The sequence below is a fragment of the Chiroxiphia lanceolata genome, chromosome Z (assembly GCF_009829145.1).
Source record: "Chiroxiphia lanceolata isolate bChiLan1 chromosome Z, bChiLan1.pri, whole genome shotgun sequence".
NCBI lineage: Eukaryota > Metazoa > Chordata > Aves > Passeriformes > Pipridae > Chiroxiphia > Chiroxiphia lanceolata.
Genome location: NC_045671.1, coordinates 15,091,954 through 15,114,571, shown reverse-complemented (window position 1 = coordinate 15,114,571; position 22,618 = coordinate 15,091,954). Strand labels below are relative to the sequence as shown.

Genomic DNA, 22,618 nt, shown 5'->3' with positions numbered 1-22,618 from the left:
ATGACAGTTACCAGCATCTTACTGCTGAGATGGTAAGATTGAAGGTCTACATGAGAGAAGAAAGAGTTAGCTGAGAATCTCAGGTGTAAGCCAAGCAACTCCACTGTTGTTTTGCTGAGCCAATTGTGCAAGACTCTCTGAATTTCAGAGCCACACGTCTGGTGTTTTATCTGTCTTCATTTTACAGATTCTTGCCTGTTGCTCCTGGTTTCTAAGGGTGCACCAACATGTAGTGGTTACAATTCAGTTATACAAAACCCCAAAATTTCCTCTGTCTTTCATCTTGTCTTCCCCTGATCAGTTCTTCCCTCTTTCTGTCCATTTGGTATTCCCCTCTTCCTTTCAGCTTTCAGGATTTTACTTTGTCCTCTTCACACTTCTATTCTTCTGGGCTTTTCTATGCTCTTGCCTGTCTATGCTGCTTGTCAGTGTCTGCTTGCTTTCTTTCCCTCCTAACTTTCCAAACCACCATTGAAGAGTGATTTCTATCTCAGATTTTTTTCTTATCACCCTGTTTTTTTGCTGCATTTAGATGCTACATTTTAAAGGACGAATATAGAACAGAACTTCCTGAATGTAGAACCTGGAATCTGGTGGTTTCTTTCTTTTCAGTGACTTCAGTATCACTATGAGTATCATTGATTTGTACAAGTTTATAGTGGCATGTTCGATCATTTCTACAATTTCTAAGTAGCTAAAGTCCATGTTAATTTTGTTTAACAAGACTATATGGAGACTTTCACATAGTTCTACATAACAGAGACATGCTTGGGAAACACTGTGAAATTTTGGTATTTGCATCTGAGGACATGTAATGCTTCATCTCTGCCTGGCAGTAAGGCCTGTGGGAATGGTGTTTTGATGGCTGGGACAGAAAAGGCATAGACTTCCATGCTAAAATGAGCAAAGCTGTACTCAACAGGTGAGCATAGGTGACTAATGCTGACTTTAAAAGCAAGTTCGAATGTGTTTGGTCACAGAAAACCCATGCGAGATCATGGTGTCTAAGCTACATCTCAACAGTTTGTAACTTACATCTAATATTATTTCAGAAATAAATAAATAACCCCCCTTAATATATTATAAATATTTACTCGTGTACCTAATAATTACCCAGAAACCCAGTTGTGCTTTCTGTTGTTACTCTCACCTAAAACATTGCTTAAAATTTGTCTGAAAAACAAAATATGTTGTTTAATATTATCCAGGCTTCTACATTTCAGATTTTGATACATTCCTATGTTTTATATTTTTCTGCTACAAATTGCTCTGTGAATGAATTTGAACAAATGTAAATTAAAAAAATGTAAATCTGTCATTTAGTCTTTACTTAGTATGCCTTACTATATTAAAAAGTGTAAGATAACATTAGAAATAATGACTTGAATAAGCCACAGTGGTGGTGAGAAGGTTCAGAAATCAGAAGATATCTAAATCCTTCTTTCTGTGGAGATCAGAAAACCAGCCTGGTTCTAGGCAGCCAGCATGTGCAGCTTGCCCAGTGTCCATCTCTCAGAAATGACCAAACCCATGAGCCTATGCTAAATGCATGAAGGTGCCTTGGGTCCTTCAAAGGCCTGTGCTGTAGCTCAGTGCATGAGTGACACAAACTTAGGGTTTTTTGGTTTGTTTGTTTGTTTGTTTGTTTTTCGCTGCCACAGACTTTCTGTGCCACAGTTGATTCAGGTGTACTTATCAGACCAGAAACATTTGTTTCACGCTGTTTCCCCCCACTACTCTTTTTTCACCCGTGTGACTGCCGGAGTCGTTCTCAGTCCAGCGTCCGTGGCTGTTGCTCTTAGCTTAGGCTGAGCCTGCGTGGCGCGGCACAGCACAACTATAAACAGCGTGAAGAGACAGGATGATGTTAATCCATGTCTAATCTCAGTGTTTTGTCTTCTCTTGCAGGTCTCAGGCTCGGGCAGAAACAGATGCCTCCTGTTCAAGCGCTCCCTGTCGGAGCTCCGTCAAACATCGCTGCCGGCACACGGTGGCAGCAGCCGCCCGCGGTCTCGCCGAGCCCCAGCCCAGCAGCACGGCCGGCGGGGCACCAGGTCACCACGCAGAGGAACTAGTTCTTGTGGAGAGAGGATGGCCTCCTGCAGGGATTTCTGAAACGGCATGCAGCCGGGAGTTAGTGCGAGCTGAGGGTTGGTGTTTCCCGTCTCACACTGCCGGGGCTCTAGCAGTGCACAGCTGCAGCAGTCTGCAGGCAGAGCTACTGGTCAGCATCCTGTCAAAGTATTTTTGGGGTTTTTTTTGTGGTTTGTTTTTTTTTTTTTACATTGAGGTGCTGGAGTGAGTGCAGAGAAGGGCAACAAAGCTGGTGGAGGTTCTGGAGCACAAGTCCTGCGAGGAGCTGCTGAGGGAGCTGGGGGTTGTTTAACCTGGAGAAGAGGAGGCTCAGGAGAGACCTCATCACTGTGTACAACTACCTGCATGGACGTTGTAGCCAGGTGGATGTCGGTCTCTTCTCTCAGGCAACTAGTGACAGGATGGGAGGACACAGTCTTAAGCTGCACCAGGGGAGGGTTAAAGCAGGACCTTAGGAGGAATTTCTTCACAGAAAGAGTGATTAAAGATTGGAATGGACTGCCCAAGGAGGAGGTAGAGTCACTGACCCTGAAGGTGTTTAAAGAAAGACTGGACGTGGCACTTAATGACATGGTGGAGTTGACATGGTGATGTTCAGTTATTGCTTGGACTGAATGATCTCAGAGGTCTTTTCCAACCTAATTGATTCTGTGATTCTATGATTCTCTAGACAGGAGCATGCTGCTATTGTGAGAGGAAAGCTCAGTCCAAGGTTCCCCTCACCAGTGTGCAGACAGCCTATGGCAGCAGGTCACAGAGACAACCTAGGGCAGCAGAACTCACAGGCAGCTGATATAGAGGAGGGTGAAAAGAAGGAGAGAAAAACAAGTCTCATCCATAGTCAAGCAATGCCTGCGGCAGACCAGCCTTTTTTTCCCTCTGTGATGGAAAAATGTGTTGAAATGGGTTTAAGTTTCACTGGACTGTAAGAGTGCACAGGGTCTGTTGCAGCAGTTTCACAGCTGGAGTAGTTATCAATAACTGACAGGAGAGCAGGGAGCTTGTACGGGCTTCCCTCCTTCACTTCCTTCTGCTTCTCTCTTGCCTTGTGTGCAGCTTCTGCAGACCTAGCTGTCTTTACAGAACTTGGATCAGTCTGTAGGCCTGGCTTTGCTGTAGTGTATACTCACTGAAGGAGGAGCTTGTCTTGTTATTTCTCCTCCAATGCCTAAGGCTTCGTGTACTGACAAAGGCACAGCAAGCAAGGGACACTCACATTCATCTCACTTGGGCCATTCAGAAAACAGACCAAACTTCCAGCACTCTGAGTTGCTCTGGAGGAGAGCTGAGTCTAGGGGAGGCTGTTTCTCTCCATCAGCAACAGAGGGAGCTGAAGAAAGGTTGAATGAGCTTTTAGGGTGCTGACTTCTGCTTCAAGCAATGCTAGGGGAAATTGGGGAAGGGTTTGCAGGTTGCATGTCCAAGAAGAACTTCTCAGAAGATGTAGGGATCTAAATACAGTTGACCTCTTGAGTAATAATTGAAATATTTAGAGAGTAAGTGAAACATGCTGCTTAGTGTTCAGGATATGTTCCTGTGATGTTGGTCAGAAAGTGCAGTTCTGTTTTCTGCTAAGTAGAATACCAGAGCTTTTCAATAATGCATGCACATGTCTAGGGAATTCAGGTTCTAAGACAGTGTGAAGTCTTTCCTTCTTCAGTTTCTAGAACAGAAAGTCCTGCATGCTGCTGCTATTAGCAGTGGTGAAAGCCTGTATGGTTCTGGGAAATCAGATATTAATTTCCTATGGGGTATGATCCTGTGTAACTAGTCAATAAATCTAAGGCTGGACGTGAGCTGTAGTAGCAAACAGGCATTCTTTATACAGGGAGTGATCGATCTGACTTTTTTTAGACACCTCTTTTAGGATAAGATGAATATAGAATGTAGAAATGTCTCTTTATCTTCACTGACAAAAGAAAAGCAGGGTGACTGGTTCAGATGTCAGTATTTGCATTGTCCCACTTAGTGTGTCAAATCTGCTTTTAAAGTACTGCTATTTTACAATCAGTGTTATTCTGAAAAGTACTTGACAAATATTTCTGTACATGTTTTTTTTTAAGGAATTCTTTCAGTTAAAATTGTTTATCCAGTAAATCTCAAGTGTCTAAGAAATGCTCTGTCATGAAAACTCTTGTGACTTTACCCAGCAGTCATGCTGCAATAGGTTTGGAAGGAAGGAATAACAGGAGAGCTGAAATAGAAAAGAAACAGGTGAATAATGCAGCATTCAAATACACAGGTAGGATATTTGTTTTTCTGATGTGTTTTTTACCTTGTCTGTGGCCTGGAATATGTTATGAGGATAATACCTTGTTGACATGGACAACAGTAACACAGGAAGGTCAGTTTAGGAAATGTCTGTTGCAGGAAAGTCAGGAGCAATTTGTTTGTCATTTATTTGGTTCAGGTTCACTCTCCTTTCTCCAGGCTATCATCCTGCAAAGTAAAATCAAAACTAGACTAGTGAAACCCTCAAGATGGGTTTGTTACCTCTGAGGGAAAGTGTGTATTGTAAGAATTATGCATGAAAAGCATGAATGACTCAGTTTTCCACTTGCCTTAATACCCACTGTGTGTGAAGAAGATAATTGCTTCAGTTCTGCAGGATGTAGCTGTTCATTTTGTCACGTAAACAGAATGAGGTGCTATTAAAAATTTACCAAAAAGTGGATTTCTGAGAATGTTTTTTTTATCATGACTGTAAGTGATCAGATTCTTGGTCAAGGGTGAAAGAACACATGGAATCTGCCTAATGTGAAACAAAGACCTCAGATAATTTCCCATTTAGGTGTTTTTTTCTATTGCTGTACACTTTATCAGTTCATTTTTCCTAGTGAAGACTGACACACTATTCTTCCTTTTTTTTAGGCATTATCAATTCCTTTTTGGAATATAAATCCATGCTCTCTACCCACCCACCTGGTTCTCTTCACTAATGTGAAAATTGATTTCTCACGTGAAACATGGTGGTACTTAAAAAATCTTTTACCATAACATTACACTCAAACCTACTTCTCTATTTTCCTGCTATCTCCTTGTGACTTTTTATGTATTGTCGTATTTTTTTAGTCAGTGACCACAGTTTTTCTTATCTTTTCCTTTCCTGGATGGCATCAGTTGCAAGATCAGTAGTGAAGATGCTAATAGCTGTTTTTACATTATTACTTTTTTGACCATAACTGTTGAGTAAGGTTGCTTCAGATGTGTATACTTAATGCCCTAAATTATAATCCTAAATTTATATACTTGAGAAGTTTCTATGAGGGTATTAATCTCAGCTTCTGGGAAAAGGAGGTAGTGTCAGGACATATGGCATAATGGGCTTGTTGACCGACACTTTGTAATAATTGTACTCTTGAATGTCACTGGATGTTGGAAAAAAACCAATTTTGTATCCTTCCAGGAAACCTGATCCCTGGGACAATAATTTTCTTCTCTTAATAAACAAAACAGTCTGGAAAATCTTCCTTTCAACAGCAGTGATTTCTTTCTTCCTGTACCACTCCATGGACTCATTGGAGAGTCTGTGAATTTTATAATTGTTAAAATACACAATTCAATTGGTTTAATAATCCTGAGTAAATGTAGCCAACAGAGAAATTGAATGTAACTTTTTTGGGGGTGAGAGGATAAGCACTTTCTATGAATTAATGTATGTAAAACATTTTTCCTTAAAGTATAATGTCTTTTAGAAGATGCGTACATGGTATTTATTCACTCTTAATCATAGAGTCATAGAATAGCTTGGGTTGGATGGGACCTTTAAAAGTCATCTAGTCCAAAGCAGGGACATCTTCAATTAGATCAGGTCCAACCTGGCCTTGAATGTTTCCAGGAATGGAGCATCTACCATCTCTCCGGGGAACATATTTCAGTGCATCACTCATTGTAAAAAAACTCTTCCTTATATCTAGTATCAGTCTGTCCTCTTTTAGTTTAAATCCATCACCCCTTGTCCCATCACAACAGGGCCTGCTAAAAAGTCTGTGCTCGTCTGTCTTATCAGCCCCCTGTACGTATTGAAAGGCCATAGTAAGGTCTCTCCAGAGCCTTTCTCTTCTCCAGGCAGAACAACCATAACTCTCTCAGCCTGTCCTCAGGGAATAGTGCTCCAGCCCTCTGGAGCTTTTTTGTGGCTGTGCTCTGGGCCCACTCCAACAACTCCGCGTCTTTCTTGTGCTGAGGAGCCCAGACCTGGACACAGCACTCGAGGTGGGGTCTTGCCAAAGTGGAATAGAGGCAGAATCACCTCCCTTAATTTGCTGGCCATGTGGTTTTCATGCAGCCCAGGATACAGTTGGTTTTGTGGGCTATAGAACCCATTTCCGACTCATGTCTGGGTTTTCATCCTTTGGTACCCTCAAGTCCTTCTGGGCAGGGTTGCTCTCAATCTGTTCATCCTCCAGCCTTTCTTGATACTGGGATTTGCCCTGACCTGTATGCAGGACGTTGTGAAGGAACAAGATTCAGGATGGGAGCAGTTGCAGGCGTGTTGAAAGACGTACAACAGCAATTATGTGGTTTCATTGTATCCACACTACACAGTGCAGAACCTGGGCATGCCCGGGCTTGCTAGGAGTTTATCTGCTCCCTGCTTCCCCGCTCCCCTCTCTGATAGGCTGCAGAAGCTGCAGAGGAGACAGTTACCATTTGCCCTTTCCTTCCCAGATTCCTCCCACGTTCCTCCCCCTTTTGCCTGTGTCCCTACCCGGATTTGTTCCCCCGTTTGTCTGTCTCATGCTCCACCCCATGTTCTAGCCCTTTCCCTGCCTGAACTCACAAAAACCCCTGCACATCTCAATAAAGCATTCCATTTGCACCCCTACCTTGTCTCCGGACCTGTCCGTGCTGTGTCACGGCCCCATCCCCCCTCAGACCGTGACAGGACGTTGCACTTGACCTTGTTGTACCTCATGAGGTTCATATGAACCCACTTCTTGAGCTTGTCCGGGTCCTTCTGGATGGCATCCTGTCCTTCAGGTGTGTCAGCTGCACCACTCGGCTTGGTGTCATCTGCAAATTTGGTGGGGATGCACTCAGTCCCATTGTCTATGTTGTTGATGGTGATATTAAACAGCACTGTTCCCAATATAGGACTGTGTGTCAGTCCTTCATCCCTACAGTGAAGTGACTTACATCACAAAGAAGGCCTAGAGGGGAAGCTGCATGAAACTTGGCTGAGGTCACTTGGTTTGTTCAGCCTGGAGAAGAAGACACTGAGAGAGGACACCAACGGAGACCTCTTTGCAGTCGACAACTTCCTTGTGAGGGAAAGTGGAGGGACAGGCAGTGATCTCTTTTCTGATGAAAAGTGACAGGACCCAAGGAAGCTGTTTTAGGGGAGGTTTAGGCTGGATATTAGGAAAAGGTTCTTCACCCAGAGAATGGTTGGGATGGAAGAGGCTCCTCAGGGAAGTGGTCACAACACCAAACCTGACAGAGTTCAAGAAGCATTTGGACAATGCTCTCAGGCACATGATGGGATTCTTGGTATTGTCCTGTGCAGGACCATGTGTTGAACTCAATCATCCTTGTAGGTCCCTCCCAACTCAGGATATTCTATGATTCTATGTAAACCTAGAACAATACTGTAATTTACAAGTAGGAGTTGAGTTAGAGCTAAAATATTCATTGTGCTACATCAAGGACCACAACCATTTTCTAGGTTGTGATGTGGGGGTCTTGGCGACACACTGTGGCATGACCAAAACCTAAGTTCTTCCTAAAACCATTTGAAAGTCAGTCCTGGCTAAATACATACAAACCCCCATTAATCTTCTTAGATACAGTAATTAATGACTATTTACTTCGTGTTTCCTGGTAGTATAAGGGGATGGGATCCGTTGAGAATAAAATCTTCTCACATACCAGTGAATGTGTGTGGTCTCTCTGTGGGCTAAAATATTACTTCCTAGTATACACAATGAGTTTTCCACAGAAATGTCTGCACTTATTTTAGAGGGACACAGATCCAAGCTATGTGATTAGCTTTCTGCCAAGTTATCTGTGTAAGTCTTACAGAAAATACCTCTCAAAACTGAAGGCCCACTGTAGAACAGATGGAATATATAAAGAAGAAACACTTTCTTTTTTTCTCAGTTATATTTTTTCTAAGACATTTCTTGGCATGATTGCATCAGGATTTTGAAGAAGAGTAATACAGACTGTGCTTGGAAGAGTGGATTTCGCAGACATTGGAGAAAAAATTTACTGATCTTGAGTGGCTGGTGAAAACATCAGCTGCATTTCCACATTACTATAAACAAAGGATTACAGAACAAGCAGAAAACCGGAATCAGAGCATTCATCTCGGTGAACATTGTGAAGAAATCAGAGCATTCATCTCGGTGAACATTGTGAAGAAATAAATATTACTATGAATTGGTGGCTATGGTCATGTCCTGCGTGAGCTGATCTGAGCCTTTGTCCAAATCTTGATTAAAGACCTGAGCTAACTATTTAAAAAAAAATAAAAAATTCCAATAGCAATTCATATCTCCCTTTTTTCATTTTTACTGCATCATCTGTTTCTTTGCTAAGGAAATGCTAATGTAATTTAGAAGATCTCATTCCTTGGAGATACCTTGTACTTATTTTCAGTTTCGTATTGTAATACTGGTTTAAGGAATGGCATCATGGAGTCCGGTGACAGTATCACTTATCACTTCCTGAGTCTCATTTTGAGAATTGACACAGGCACGTGAGAGCCAAAATCTTATCAAAAGTTCGTGATATCCACTAGTACCCAGGCAAAATAACACAAAATAGTACAATGAAACTTAATTTCCACTAATGAAAAAGCCTGTTATACACAGTCATGTGTCTTGAAGTAGGTGAATATAGCTGAAAGGGCAATCAGGGTGGATTTGGGGTAGATGAATTACTGATGAGAGAAGAAAAACCTGAAATGAGTTACAGAGATGATTTCAGCTGTTATTATTTCACTGGACAATGACAACTACCAGTGCTAAAGAAGAAAAACATTTTCAGTGTTTCAGAAGTGTTGCTATTCATCAAATATGACAATTAAATGCCTTAATTTTCTTGAATTATCTTACTTTGTTGGGTTCAAGAAGGCTTTGTAAAATTTTTCAAACACAATGAAAAGTCTAGATGTTAGAAGTACAGGTTTTTCTGTAAACCAGATCTCATTTTACTGATGTTAGACGTTTTTAGGGTTAGAATGAAGCGCTACATAACCCATTGGCCAGATCTGAAGTCCTTCCTGAAAACTTGTGTAAGTTTTTAATTGCACAAAATTTTAGATACAGAAGAAAATCACCCTAATGTGCTTCTTGCTTATCTTCAGAGGGAAGGAGTACCACAGCTGAAAGGGGAAACACTTGTTGTCTGTCAAAACTGAATTTTGGATTAGGAGACAAGGTTCAGGACAGAATAGGGAAGGATTGCACAAAATAAGTTCTCCACAATTTGTCATTGGACTTTCATATAGGATGTTTATGTGTGTATTTAATCTACAGAGTACAAAACTTTTTCAGTGTTGAATTTTTTTGAACAGAGGTTAGTTGTAGAGACAAGTAACATCTTCTGCCCATGAAACTTTTAGTACTGATTCTATTTACTCCTCTCTGGAGCATAATTCAAAAAAGAATGTTAAAACATAAAAATGCTAATGCTAGACATAAAAATCTAGCATTAAATGATTCATAGTACTAATGATCTGGCATTTTAAAAAATTTTATTATGTTTAGGAGTCTTTGAAACATAATGTAGACAATGACCACAAAGGATGACTCTTCTTCTTGCTCATACTTTTATTTGCTTTGTTTCTCGTTAATGTTCTGTCACGAGCTTGGTGTGGTGTGATCAAAGCATGTGCGTTTTAAAAACCTTTTCCTGTGGTTAAGTGTTGAGGGGGGAGACTTTTTTGGGGGAAATAAACACAAGAAAGCAAAAAAAGTTAATTACTGTATGGGGGAGGGGGTGATTTGAAGTGGGAGAGCACATATGAAAAGTTCTGCTAATAACAATTTTTCCTGTGACTTTTGCTTATGTGTTAGATAATACCTGGACCTACCTGTTACAGTCGTGAGTCAGCAATCTGAAGGTAGTAAAGGCTAGTGCTTCCATGTATGAACTTCCAAATACTGACATGTAAAATAAAGAGCTTTAAACTCACAGATGTGTATCCGCTGCAATCCTGTCTGACTTCAACATCACTGATATAGGTGTCAAAATTCTGAAATACTCGTTGTCTTACTTGTGAAATAAATGAACTTCAGGTTGTGCATATGTCAATTCAGAACTGGGCAGTGGCTTGTAAACAAATCAAGGGAACAATTTTTTTTTGTTTTTAATGTCAAATTTCTCATTTGTTTTGGATTGGCACTTGTGGAAGATTGAAACTAGAAATAGGTTGAAAGATATGTTTGGCCACCTGTCTGTAATTGGAGCTCTGAGCTGGAATCATTACATTCTGAGCAGATGAGTAGCACAGTATATTTCCAGAAAGAGTCTTGCTTTTACTTGGACAAATGTCCCATTAAATTTAGCTGTTTTTCTTGACTTTGCTCAAATGTGATTTTCCTGTCCCTCTATTAATCACCCACCTCAGAAATCATATGTAGATTTACTCTGTGGCAGGAAAGCAGTCAAAGGGGATTTAATCTGCCTCTTTAGTCCCTGCTTCTTAATCTCCTTCCAGAAATCTGTCACCACTTGCAGAATTTCACTTGGATTTGGAGGCTGTAACTCTGGTTTTGTGCAAAGCCTGACCTTGAAATTGTATTGTCTCCAGTGGGTCTGAATTCCAAAAATCATAGCCTGCCCAGTGCTGGGGAGACAATATGTAGTTTAAATGGCCCCTCTATTGATATCAAGTCTGAATCTGTCTTTTCAGATGCACAGTGAAACAGAATCATTAAGAGCTGCACACCTCTCTAGCTGTGTATCTGCAAGGAAAGGCCAGCTCATTGCAATCCACAACCCAAGGAGGAGTGAAGTGGTTGACCTTTGCTTTGTCAAAGGTGTATTTTAGAGTGGTGGGTGAATATTCTATATTTAGGTGTATATATACACATACCTATATGTATGTATATACATATACATACATATATACCTACATATATATATATATAATATATATTTCAGTATGTGCACTCAGATGAGAAAGAACAAATGTACTCTTTTGTGGTTTTTTTCATCCCACTTTCTGTTTCAGATCTTTGACTAACACTTGAAGCAGCTGAGAGGAGATTTGTTTATGATGGATGCTTTTGTGACTTTAAAATCATATGATAGTCTTCTGTTTTACTTAAATGGGAAAACAATAGCAAGGGTGGACTGAATTTATTATTAAACTTGGAATGAAACTAGTATTTCTGGATAGGAACGTTAGCGGTAGTTTAATTTTGATTTCACAAGTTGCTCTGGCTTTTGATTTTATTAGGTCTGCAAGGTGGAGAGAGGTACAAGGATACAGCTGAACAACCAGTTAATAAAATACTGTTCCAAATACACTGGGTGGGTTAAGTTACAAGGCTGAAGCTGTCACCTCCTGCCAGTGTGTGTAAGTTTGGCCTGGCTCTCTCTTGCCAAGTTCAAGCTGTCTCCTCCCCACTCCCACTCTCTCAAGCAAGGAAAAAAAAAGAACCATAGAAAAACCGAAAGAGGTCTGAACAAAATGGAATTATATCAAAAATATATGTTTACATGTATATGTACAATTATATAGATACAATTTGAATATATTGTACACATGATAGGGAGCTCCCCGGGGGGAGGGGGAAGGAAAAGGGAGGGGGAAACAAGGGGAAACAAGGGAGGGGGAAAAAAGCACTAAAAAAAAAAAAAAAAAAAAAAAAGAGAGATAGCGAATGAATACAAAAAACCGAATTAAATACTTCCCTGAATGAGACAACAGAACTGTGTGAAGCACCAACCAACTCCCCACGCCTCCCAAAGAGAACAGAGATAACGGCAGGTCGGAGCAAGCAGGCCCTGGCCTGTACAAGCAAAGACCTGTCGCCTTCAGGCACCGAAAGAGAGAAGAGAGCTCGCTCTCTTATCTCTGCTTTATTTATATGTTGTGTTATGCTAAAGGATGATATGGAATACTTCCTTAGATTTCTGACCCTGTTGCTAAGGAAGGCCTAAAAATCCAAAAGCCAACCCACTACACAATGCCAAGTGGCATAACCTTACTAGAGTAAGAATTAGTTTTGGTTTACATTTCACCTTAGCCAAAGTAGTGAAAACAGCAGAAACTTGCAGATTTTTCTGAGTGTATTGATGATAAAATTCAGTGTCAGCCTGTGAATTACAGTTATGGTTAACAGATTAAGTTGAGGTACCATCTATTTCTTTTGCTAGGTTTGAAACTAACCAGTTCATTCTAACATTAGGGCAGAGTTAAAATCACTGCATAAATAAAAAAAAGAGTTAATATTAATTGCTACTGAAATAAGAGCAGCATTCCTACAGTAAACTTCACTGTGGAAGTTTCAATTGTAATCTCAAAGTATTAATTGACTTTGGGATTACATGGTAATTCTTGTGGTTAAAAGTAGTCCAACAACACATCACCATAAACCTGTAAATAAATTTCAGTACTGTAAACTAATCCATCACATTTTATTGTGTTCTCTTTGTATTTAGCAAAACAGATGCCACCTTCTGTGTCAAAAGCAAATCATTCTGATTTCTTTATGCCAAGTGGAAAAAAATGTTCTTTCAGACAGGATTCTCAGGACCCCAGTTTCTTCCCGCTCATATCACGATAATTACTGCCTTTCCCCTCTTCTCCTTTGCCCCTTTCTCTTAGCTTTTATTGCTGACCAGATGTCAAATGGTAAGGAATATTAGTTAGGGTCAGCTGTCCCACCTCTGTCCACTCCCAAGATCTTGCCCATCCCCAGCCTGCTGTTGCAGGGGGAATGCTGGAGAGACAGTGCTGATTCTGTATGAGCACTGCTCAGCAGCTGCCAAAACACGTGTGTCATACAAACTCCTTTCTAGCCACTAATACAAAGCTGCATTGGGGAAAACAAGCTCCTCCTCATCCAAACCCGATAGGGGTCTAACTCACTAGGTTAGATTTTCTTATCATTATTTAGTAGAAAAAAAAAATCTATATAAATCTTCAGAAGGCAAATGATGATGCCTTTGCATATAATGCACACATACCCATGTAGTTGCATATGTATTTTCTATAAAGATGTGCTTAACATTCACTGGAGAGTTGCTTGTTGGAATCTTCCATGCTTTTGTGATCTTCAAGAATTTGACTAGTCCACTATACAAGCACAACACATGACATTTCTTTCAATAAGTCAGTTTTGTATGTGTATTTTTAGGGCTTCGAAATCACTTAGCATGTATCTGAAAAATCTTTTAGAGCCAGTATGAGAAAGTCTCCAGTTCTTAATGCCTTAAATTAATCTCTGGCCGTAGTGTCAGATATCTGTTTCTCAAATACCTGGTAAGATGGTAGTGAACTTGCTGATTTTATTTCAGTGTCACCGTATTAGTTGGAACTGCGAAATTCCAGTAGAAAGCTCTTCTGTTATGTCATAGTTTTAATGTAAGTAGTCCATACAGCAGGTGAAAACTGGCAAGGCAGCTGGGGTTGGTGGAATTCCACCTGAAGTCTGGAAGCATGGGGGCCAAGCACTCCATGCTAAATTTCACGAGTTTGTGGTACACTGTTGGGAACTAAGCAAACTACCATCAGACCTTCGAGATACAGTCATCATTACTTTGTATAAGAAGAAAAGAGTTAAATCAGACTGTTCAAATTACTGTGGTATTACTCTGCTCTCCATTACTGGCAAAATCCTGGCAAGAATACTTTTGAACAGACTAATAGCCGCTATACCAGAACAAATTCTACCTGAAAGCCAGTGTGGTTTCAGAGCCAACAGGAGTACCACAGACATGGTATTTGTTCTCAGACAACTGCAAGAGAAGTGTAGGGAACAGAATAAAGGTTTCGATGTAACCTTTGTTGATCTCACCAAGGCTTTTGATACTGTGAGCAGAAAAGGTCTATGTCAGATTTTGGAACGTTTAGGATGTCCCCCCAAGTTCCTTAAAATGATCATCTCACTTCATGAGGATCAGCACGGCCAAGTCAGATATGGTAATGCACTTTCTGAGCCCTTTCAAATTACCAATGGTGTGAAACAAGGCTGCGTTCTTGCACCAACTGTATTCACAATCTTTTTCAGCATGATGCTCCAAAGGACCACAGCAGACTTGATGATCAGGACGGTATCTACATTTGATATCGTACTGATGGAAGCCCTTCCAACCTCAGACGAAGGCCCACACCAAGACCTTAAACCATCTTGTCCGGGAGCTGCTTTATGCTGATGACGCCGCCCTTGTCGCCCACACAGAAGCAGCTCTGCAGCATTTAACATCCTGCTTTGCAGATGCTACTGAGCTTTTTGGGCTGGAAGTCAGCTTAAAGAAGAGAGAAGTTCTCTATCAACCTGCACCTCAGGAAGTCTTCCATCATCCCCATATCACCATTGGCCAATCAGAGCTTAAATCAGTCCAGCAGTTTAATTACCTAGGTAGCCTCATCTCCTCGGATGGTAAGATTGATGGGGAGATAGACAACAGGTTAGCAAAGGTATATAGTGCTTTTGGAAAACTCCATAAAAGAGTATGGTGTAATAAACACTTGAAGAAAAGTACCAAGATCAGTGCTTACAGAGCCATAGTGCTGTCTACTCTCTTATACGGTTCCGAATCATGGGTCATCTACCACCACCACCTGCGTCTCCTAGGACGCTTCCATCAACGCTGTCTCTGTACAATCCTAAACATCCACTGGTCAGATTATGTGACCAATACATCTGTTCTAGAACAAGCAGCAGTCACAAGTATTGAGGCCATGTTGCTGAGAACTCAGCTGCGCTGGGCAGGACACATCTCCACGATGAAGGACCACTGCCTCCATAAGATCTTGCTTTATGGTGAACTTGCCACCAGCTGCTGCAAGAGAGGAACCCCAAAGAGGAGATAAAAAGACTCCCTGAAACAACATCTCAGCCTTGGCCATATTGATCAACATAACTGATCTACTCTGGCCTCAAACTGGGAGGTCTGGAGACACACCATCTATAACGCTGCTGCTTCCTTTGAGAAAGCACGCAGGATCACTTTCGAGGAGAAAAGACAATGCAACGTGTCTTGCAGAATTTACCACCTAAGGAGTCTTTCTGCTGTGCCTTTTGCAATCGGACATGCCTGTCTCGTATTGGCCTTATTAGCCACCAACGTGCTTGTAACAAATGTGGATAGAGCCTTTCCCAAATCTTCATTTGTGAAGCCTAGCCATGATGATGATGAATGTATGTAGTATCCATAGAAAGACAGGAAAAGAAAATACACTGCAAGGTACTTTTAATATTTTCAGTTTGACTCCACTACTGATGTGTGAAAGGAGCTGAGCTGTAAAGTAGCTGTGCTTCCAGGCAAGGTATTCCTTCCTTTTTTTTCCTTTAGTAGACTGATAATACTGGTTGTAGAGCCATGCATCTATTTCCTAACAGGAAATTAGTGCAATAGGATCAGGCTGTGCAGATTTTCTGTAAGCCTTGGAGTGAGAGGGAGAAAGGAGACAAGAGAAGGGACAGAACCAAAGACCACAGTTACTTGCTAGTAAGTCCTTTCCCGGTGCAATGCAGTTTCACACTGTCTTTTTGTTGGGTGTGGAGTCATATCTGGCCTTGGCAAGAACCATCTTACAAAAAAAATTTCATGAAGAACAGAAAATCATTTACGTTAAATGGCTTGACAGTTGAACAGGGTGCAGATTAGTGGCATACAGTGTGATATGTCCTCATGGAAATGATACTGTGAGGGAGAACAGATATTCTGCCTGGCTTGAAAGGAGTAGCTGCTTGGCTCCTTTCTGTTGTCAGCCACCTTTACAGTCAGGGTCTACGTCTGATAGTTGGCTTTAGTTTCCTTTTACTGAAGTAGTATTGTTCTGTAGACTCATTTCACTCTGATGTGGTTTGCTTCTGAAACCACTGAAGAAGCATCAGTGTGATGAAGTAGCTTACCTTTATCATTATCAGTAAACCCATGCTACTGTGGTTCATGACTAGTTTCTATTCATCATCATGATGTTCTGGTTGCTCAGCACCATGGTGGGACTTTTTGCCAAAACAAAAAGGCATTTGCAGCCTGAAATGGTTACTAACCAACCAGTTGCTGGCAGATGAGTCTAGTGGTGGTATATTGAATATCTGGCCTAGTGACCCTAGTGTAAATTGCAGTCACAGCCACTGAGAACCATATCTCAACAGTTAAGGTATATGAAGAAGGAATGTCTGTTTTTCTTTATTAGTTCTCATGAAAGCACACTGTTGATGTGGACAGTTAGAAAACTTTTCAAATTATCTCACTGATATCTATTAGTTTCTTTTGTCTGTGATGCAGTTAACTTTATGACCAGTTCTCCTCATAGATAAGTTTGCTAGTGTTTTCATTAGGAAATTTTACTGGATTAGAAGACCTTTGCAAATCTATTGGCAAACAGAAGTAACTTTTACCATGTTCTCCTCTATCTATTTACCTTGCACAGAAAAGTTTGGTGGTGCGATACTCACAAGTTTGCAAACAAGGTATTTCAGTCTTGGGAGTTTTGGGAAATTCTTTCTACTGGAATCAATTTAATATATGAGGTATCTTTTGCCCTCCTACCCATATTTTCATGTTGTTGCTGATGGCAAATAATCTGAAGAAGGAAACTCTAAATGAAATTATATGAGATTCTTCATGAAGTCCCAGTATGTGTGGGAGATAGGTCAGGTATTAACAGTAAGAGGCAGGGGAGTCCAGTACTTATAAGCTGTTTATCCTCACAAAAGGATCCGAGGCTGGCCTAAAGTGCTAGGATTAAGGGGTCAGAAAAGTTTTTTGTAAGAGGTGGAATTCAGTTCTGAGAAACTTTTTTTCAAGTAGATTCTGGGCCTTAGGCATATCCTTGAAATATCTCAGAAAAAACTGCGTCTCTTGTAAGCCCCGTAGGTAACTTTGTTTAGACTTCCGTGATGGGTTGACTGAGGCAGTAAGACTTCACCCTTCTGGGTTCTCGTGGTACTGAGGTGTAAGTCTGTGACCTGTTAAGGGTAAGGAGGGAAGCTGGAGTTTTATGAGGGTATGTGGAACTGTGTAGGCTACTGTGAAGCAATGGCAAGGGAAGCATCATTTGAAGTTTTAGGATTCTACTCTACACTGTGTGTACATTCTGGGTGCTTGTTGTTGTTCATTTTTCCAGCTAAGATAAAACTGCTCTGTTCTTCCAGCTAACCTCCTATTCTGTTCTGGCATGTGTTATCTTTTTATTTTTTAGGCTGTAAACTGGTGTCCTTGGCAGACCAAAGTCCCTGCTACAGGAGGTGGAATGAAAGATAGGATTTTCAGTGTCTGGGAAATAAATTGTGAGAAAATCATCCAAAGTGCAGCTACAGATTCTCAGGTTAAATGATGAAATGTCTGCATACTTAGGCTATGTTCTTTTTGTATAGCTGTGTCAGTTGGCAAACTCCAACTGACTTGGAGGGTGGTTCTGCAGTCACAGGAACAGCAGGATTTTTTCTGGATGTGCAATTGTGCTACATTCAGCACCGCAGGGTGTAATTGGATTCAGAAGCTGCTTGTTGTTTCTCATTCACCACTTCTGTCTGCATACCAAAGTGATTGAGGAGGAGATGGTCATACTTTGATCTTATTTCCCTATTGGTAATAATAGTTTTGGCCAAAGCTCTTCATGTGGAGAGAATGTTGAACGGGAGAAAAATTTCCCAGAGCATAGGGGTAAAGAGAGGTGTAAGAGTCAGAAGGCAAGCATCTGTCTCTGGAGTTTGAAAATTAGGAGACAGAGGAACAGGTTCTTAGCTGTAACAAAGCAGCATAACTGTTGCTTTGCTGGAGCTATTACAACTTAACTGGGGATGTGTTTTAAGGGCTTTGGTTTTATGCTGATAGGTTATTACCATGTTTAGATAGGACAACAAGGCAACTGTACTTTGAAGAGCTGTAAGGAATTAAATGATCTTTCTAAAAAAGTGAGTATTCTGCTGTGACTATTTCCCAGTAGCTGGTTTAAACATTGTAGATAACACTTCAAGTCTCTGAATGGTGTATGCTAAGCCTTTCTGAAAACTAAAGCAGAATTTTAAATTACAATGGATTTGTTCTTTGCTCTGGTTACCCAAAACCAGCGAACTTATGACAGGACAAGGCCTTCTTGGAAATCAGATGAAAATATGGAAGTATCCCACGCTTTTCAATTCATCAGAACTCTATGGCAAGTGTTTCAGTTAATAGCTTTAACTGTTTCAGTTATCTGTCTGTCTAATCAGTGTGGTTTTCCAAGTGCATACCTTATGCATTCGTGTAAGAAAAGAGTAAAGAGCTTCACATCCTCCCTCTGCCTACATAAATGTGTTCATGTGCACAGTCCTGATTGTGGGATTGTAAAGGTTGGCTTATTAAGATAATAATGCGGGTTGCTCCTGTGAAATTCCTTGGTTTTAATGATGGGATACTTTCCTATAATTTCTAAGGCCATGCCAGGTTCAGGATATGTATTTCCACTTCTTCCTGAGGCTTATTAGGCCTGAATTGAATCTGCTAATTAGGCCTGAATTGAATCTGCTAATATCAGGTTGTTTCCATTATATTCTAGGCTGATGACTCTCCAGGTGATATAACCTAGATATGACTGTTTTTGCAGCTCATTATGCAAGGATGTTGAACTAGCTTCCAAATGGTGTTTGAAACAAATATCCGTGTGTTATTTAGAGCTGTTTGGATTTTAAGGAATGTGGTGCAGAGTGTTTCCCTTGTAACCTGCTGCTTTCCTTGCAGCTCTGTAGTTTTATACAGTGCTGTAGGGCTCCACTGTACACAGAAGCTGGTCCTTGCTATTAAACCTCTCTGCTTCTGATGCTATTCATGAAAAAAAAGACCAGGTTATTGCTACACAGACACATTCCTGTTTATGAAGACTCTTAATAACTCGCTATAAGCAATTTAATGTTGGAAGAAATTGTGGGTGTATCAAAAGAAGCTCACCAAAAAATATGTTGATGGATGAGATGATTCTAAGTCAACCTGAGACACCCTTAACCACAGAAGTTTTGCATTCAAAGAAATGATCAGATAAATTGTAACTGATTTTCCCTGTTTAATGCTCCTGCAAATGCTGAAGACCCCAGCTAACAATGAAGATCCATCAGTACCTGTTGAGTACTTTAGTAATAAAGATTGACTGTCACTTAGCATATTCAAAAAACAACAACTGGAAGATTTTGATAACATTCAGTTCACTTTTGAGATACTTCTGATAGAACTATTAGAGTAATTTATTAGAAAAAAGGAGAATAATTTGGGCTGTGAATACCCTCCCCTTAGAAAAATTGTTGCAGATTGAAGAAAACATACAGGCAAGCAAGATATGTAATTGCTTTGAAAAATACTTGACCTGAATGTGATCTTGCAACAATGAAATAAACCCAGAAAACTCCACTCAAAAACTTTTTGACTGAGACTATTAATCAAATTTCGGTCAGTGTTGTGGAAGTTTTGGATGCCTCCAAAGACTACATCTCAAGCTCTTCCTTCAAAATCATTATAGACAGTGAATGGACACAGTGTAAAGAATTCACTGAGCTGTAAGCTCGTGGTCCTAAACATAGAGCAAAGATTGTGTACTTTTAAGTAACTTGAGAAGGAGCAAAACCTGAAAATTAATCTCTGCTGAAATAATTTAATGGTGGTGTTGAAATTCAAGTCACAAAGTTTAGGAGGAACTCATATTACTCAGCACCAGGACAGCAGATATTTGCTTTTAGTTACAGTGTCTCCAAAGAGCCATTGTAGCAGGTTCACAAAGTTGAGGGATTCTGTCCATTTGCAACAGTCCTGTCAGGCTTCATCGGGTACCATTGTGGTAAGTACCACAGTTACAGAGGGCTTTACAGTTTCTCACATGTTTATCCCCATAATATTTTTAGCCAGACAAGTTCAATCCTCTTGTGTTCATGGAAAACTCAGGTGCAGGTGTTGGGAGGAACATAGGTCACCCACATTCATTTAAGTTGGTCACACATGATTTCTTACCTTCACACTTCCTTTTAGCATGGGCTTCATCTGGTCTTTTTAGAAACTGTGACTCAGAAGCTTTTGTTTCCCCTTGTGTGACTAGCTTAGCTACGTGATTGTTGGTAACTCACCCAGCCAGAGAAGCCAATGGGCAGTAACAAGGAAAAGAGCTTCAAATTTCTCACTCCACTATGTGCCTAAAAACCTCATGGGTTTGCTTAGCATTGACATACTGTTAGATGATAGAGGAGGTCTATGGCAGAGAGTTTGATAAATACATCTCTCAACAGTCTCAGTTTAGTACCAGGCTCTTTCTGCCTTCAGTTCAAAATCAGTTGCTTCTACTGAGGGAGGTTCTTCTATAACCAGGTTGATGAGTTTTGCGCATTCTTTGTGGTGCTAGACTGGGGGAGTTCTTGCCTTCAGTGTATAGACCCTAGGTTTACTGCCACTGCAGACAAAGTCAAGACACAATTTCACGAAATGATTTAGTGGGATCACTGTTAAAAGATCTTAACAGTAATAGCCAAGTAGCTAGAGACACTATCTCGTTATTGTTGGATCAGCTACAAACTGTCTGCAAGGCCTGTGCAGCAAGATGGGAAAGCTCAGAAGTGAGAGACGTTACCAAATACAGATGAGACTGATGTTGTAAATGTGTGGAGACTCAAGAGGTCAGGTTCAATGTATTCCTTGGACAGAAATATCTCCTCAATGTGGTGCAGTCCTGTCAGTTAAAGCCTGATGTCTAATAAGAATACATTGCCTTCAGTTCTTTATTAATATGAAAATATTCAACAGATAATCCTAGCTTCCTACATCCTATGCAGCATGTTTTTCTGCTACAGTAAAAATGGAACAAGCCATAGTGTGGGTGGGGCTGGTGAAAATATCTGGCATAATCAGTGTAGACTTCTGCTTTATCTTTCATTTTCTTTTGTACATATTTTATTATACAGGTCACAAAAGGAGAGTCTTGCATATAGCCCTTAGCCCAGATCAGAGGAAGCTCCCTTCTGCTGCAACAAATTGAATGGCTTGTCTGTGGAAATGCCATGAATCTGTGGAGAGCAAACACAGCAGCAAGGCTTTTAAACAGTGGTTATTTGAGCTCATTCTTACGACTTCATTTCCTTGAAAGCTAGTGGTTAATGTATTTAGCCTATTCAAGAATTCAAAATATATGTCTTCCTTCCAAGGGAAACATGGCAAAAGATAGTACAATTTATTTAAGAGAACATAATTTTCCTTATCTGTCCATCATGTGAAATGTTAGTAGCTTGTCTTACCCTAGAGGAAAAATATTCTAACTCTAAAGAATAATGTCACAAATTTTTTCATTGAATTAGCAAACATGGATCAAACCCACCAGCAAGTGCCAGCATAAAGTCTTAGGTGCTGCTTCTAGCTTTGCTTCTTGTAATAAATTTTACATTATCTTAGCATCCCCACTAAGAACAACATGCTAATTAATGTAAATTGCCTTGAATTGTTAAAAGACTGGGATCAGCAGAGACCAGTCTAGGGGTCTATATTCTATGTATCACATAGATCGTGGTACAGAATCTATCTAAATATTTCTGGATATCTAGGTTAAATAAGGAACCATAACCAAATTTATTGGGAATTGTTTACTGTTTTCATAGTAGTAGTGATAACTAGCTTAATTAGGAAACTGTCTTTATTGGATTTTTAATGGTTTCCTTTCCTTAAACCCAACTACTATGTTTGACAGCGATTGAAAATATAAAAAATTGCATAATAATTCTATTATTATGCAAAATTATGTAGTCAACAAGTTAAGAAGCCAGATGGATGAGTTAAAGAAACTTGCTGGGTCAAACACAACTGTTAGTTCATTCATTCCTTAAGGGTTCCGGTTCAATTCTGGTTGTCAGTAGACTGTGCAGCTGTCACCATCTCATGACTTTTATGTAATGCTCACAAGGACCAAACCTCTTGGAGTTTTACAGACATCTGCCCATGTAAGATTTGTGCACTGTCAACAGCCAAGGAAAGATGTCAGGACAGGTTCTCAGAAGCTATTCAGATGAAACTCAGTAGTGCTATTCAAAATGTGTTCTGTTCACAGACGTCTTCGCAGCTTTGCTTTCATTATTAGGAGTGATGAGAGGCAAGGGGTAAGGGTTCACTCTTGCATTTGTATATTAAAAGCCCTGTGAACTCAGAAATTCATATTGTTTGGATTTCTTTTTTTTTATTTTCTTCCCCCCCCCCCCCAATCAAAATTTATTTAGAATATTTCCTGTAGCTGGGGAAGAATAGGACAATGAGGGAGTAGAGCAGTGTCAGTTCATGGAAAATAACACTGTGGTCAAATGCATGAAAAGACATAGACAGGGCAGAAGTTATCTCTGGAAATGAATGTGAAACTGTCATGTCTTTATTTCTCATGGTTTTTCAAACCTCA

The 22,618-nt window shown here is 40.3% G+C and overlaps 1 protein-coding gene across 1 annotated transcript; it reads left to right on the top strand.

The window, feature by feature from the left end:
- On the top strand, positions 1 to 21,325 carry CDC20B (cell division cycle 20B). The gene is given in 10 exon segments (XM_032675601.1): positions 1 to 32; positions 1,909 to 2,241; positions 4,188 to 4,578; positions 10,451 to 10,541; positions 16,167 to 16,247; positions 16,250 to 16,339; positions 16,342 to 16,454; positions 17,432 to 17,557; positions 18,253 to 18,388; positions 21,147 to 21,325. Coding segments are annotated over 10 exon segments (1,572 nt in total).
- Positions 21,326 to 22,618: the final 1,293 nt, after the last annotated feature.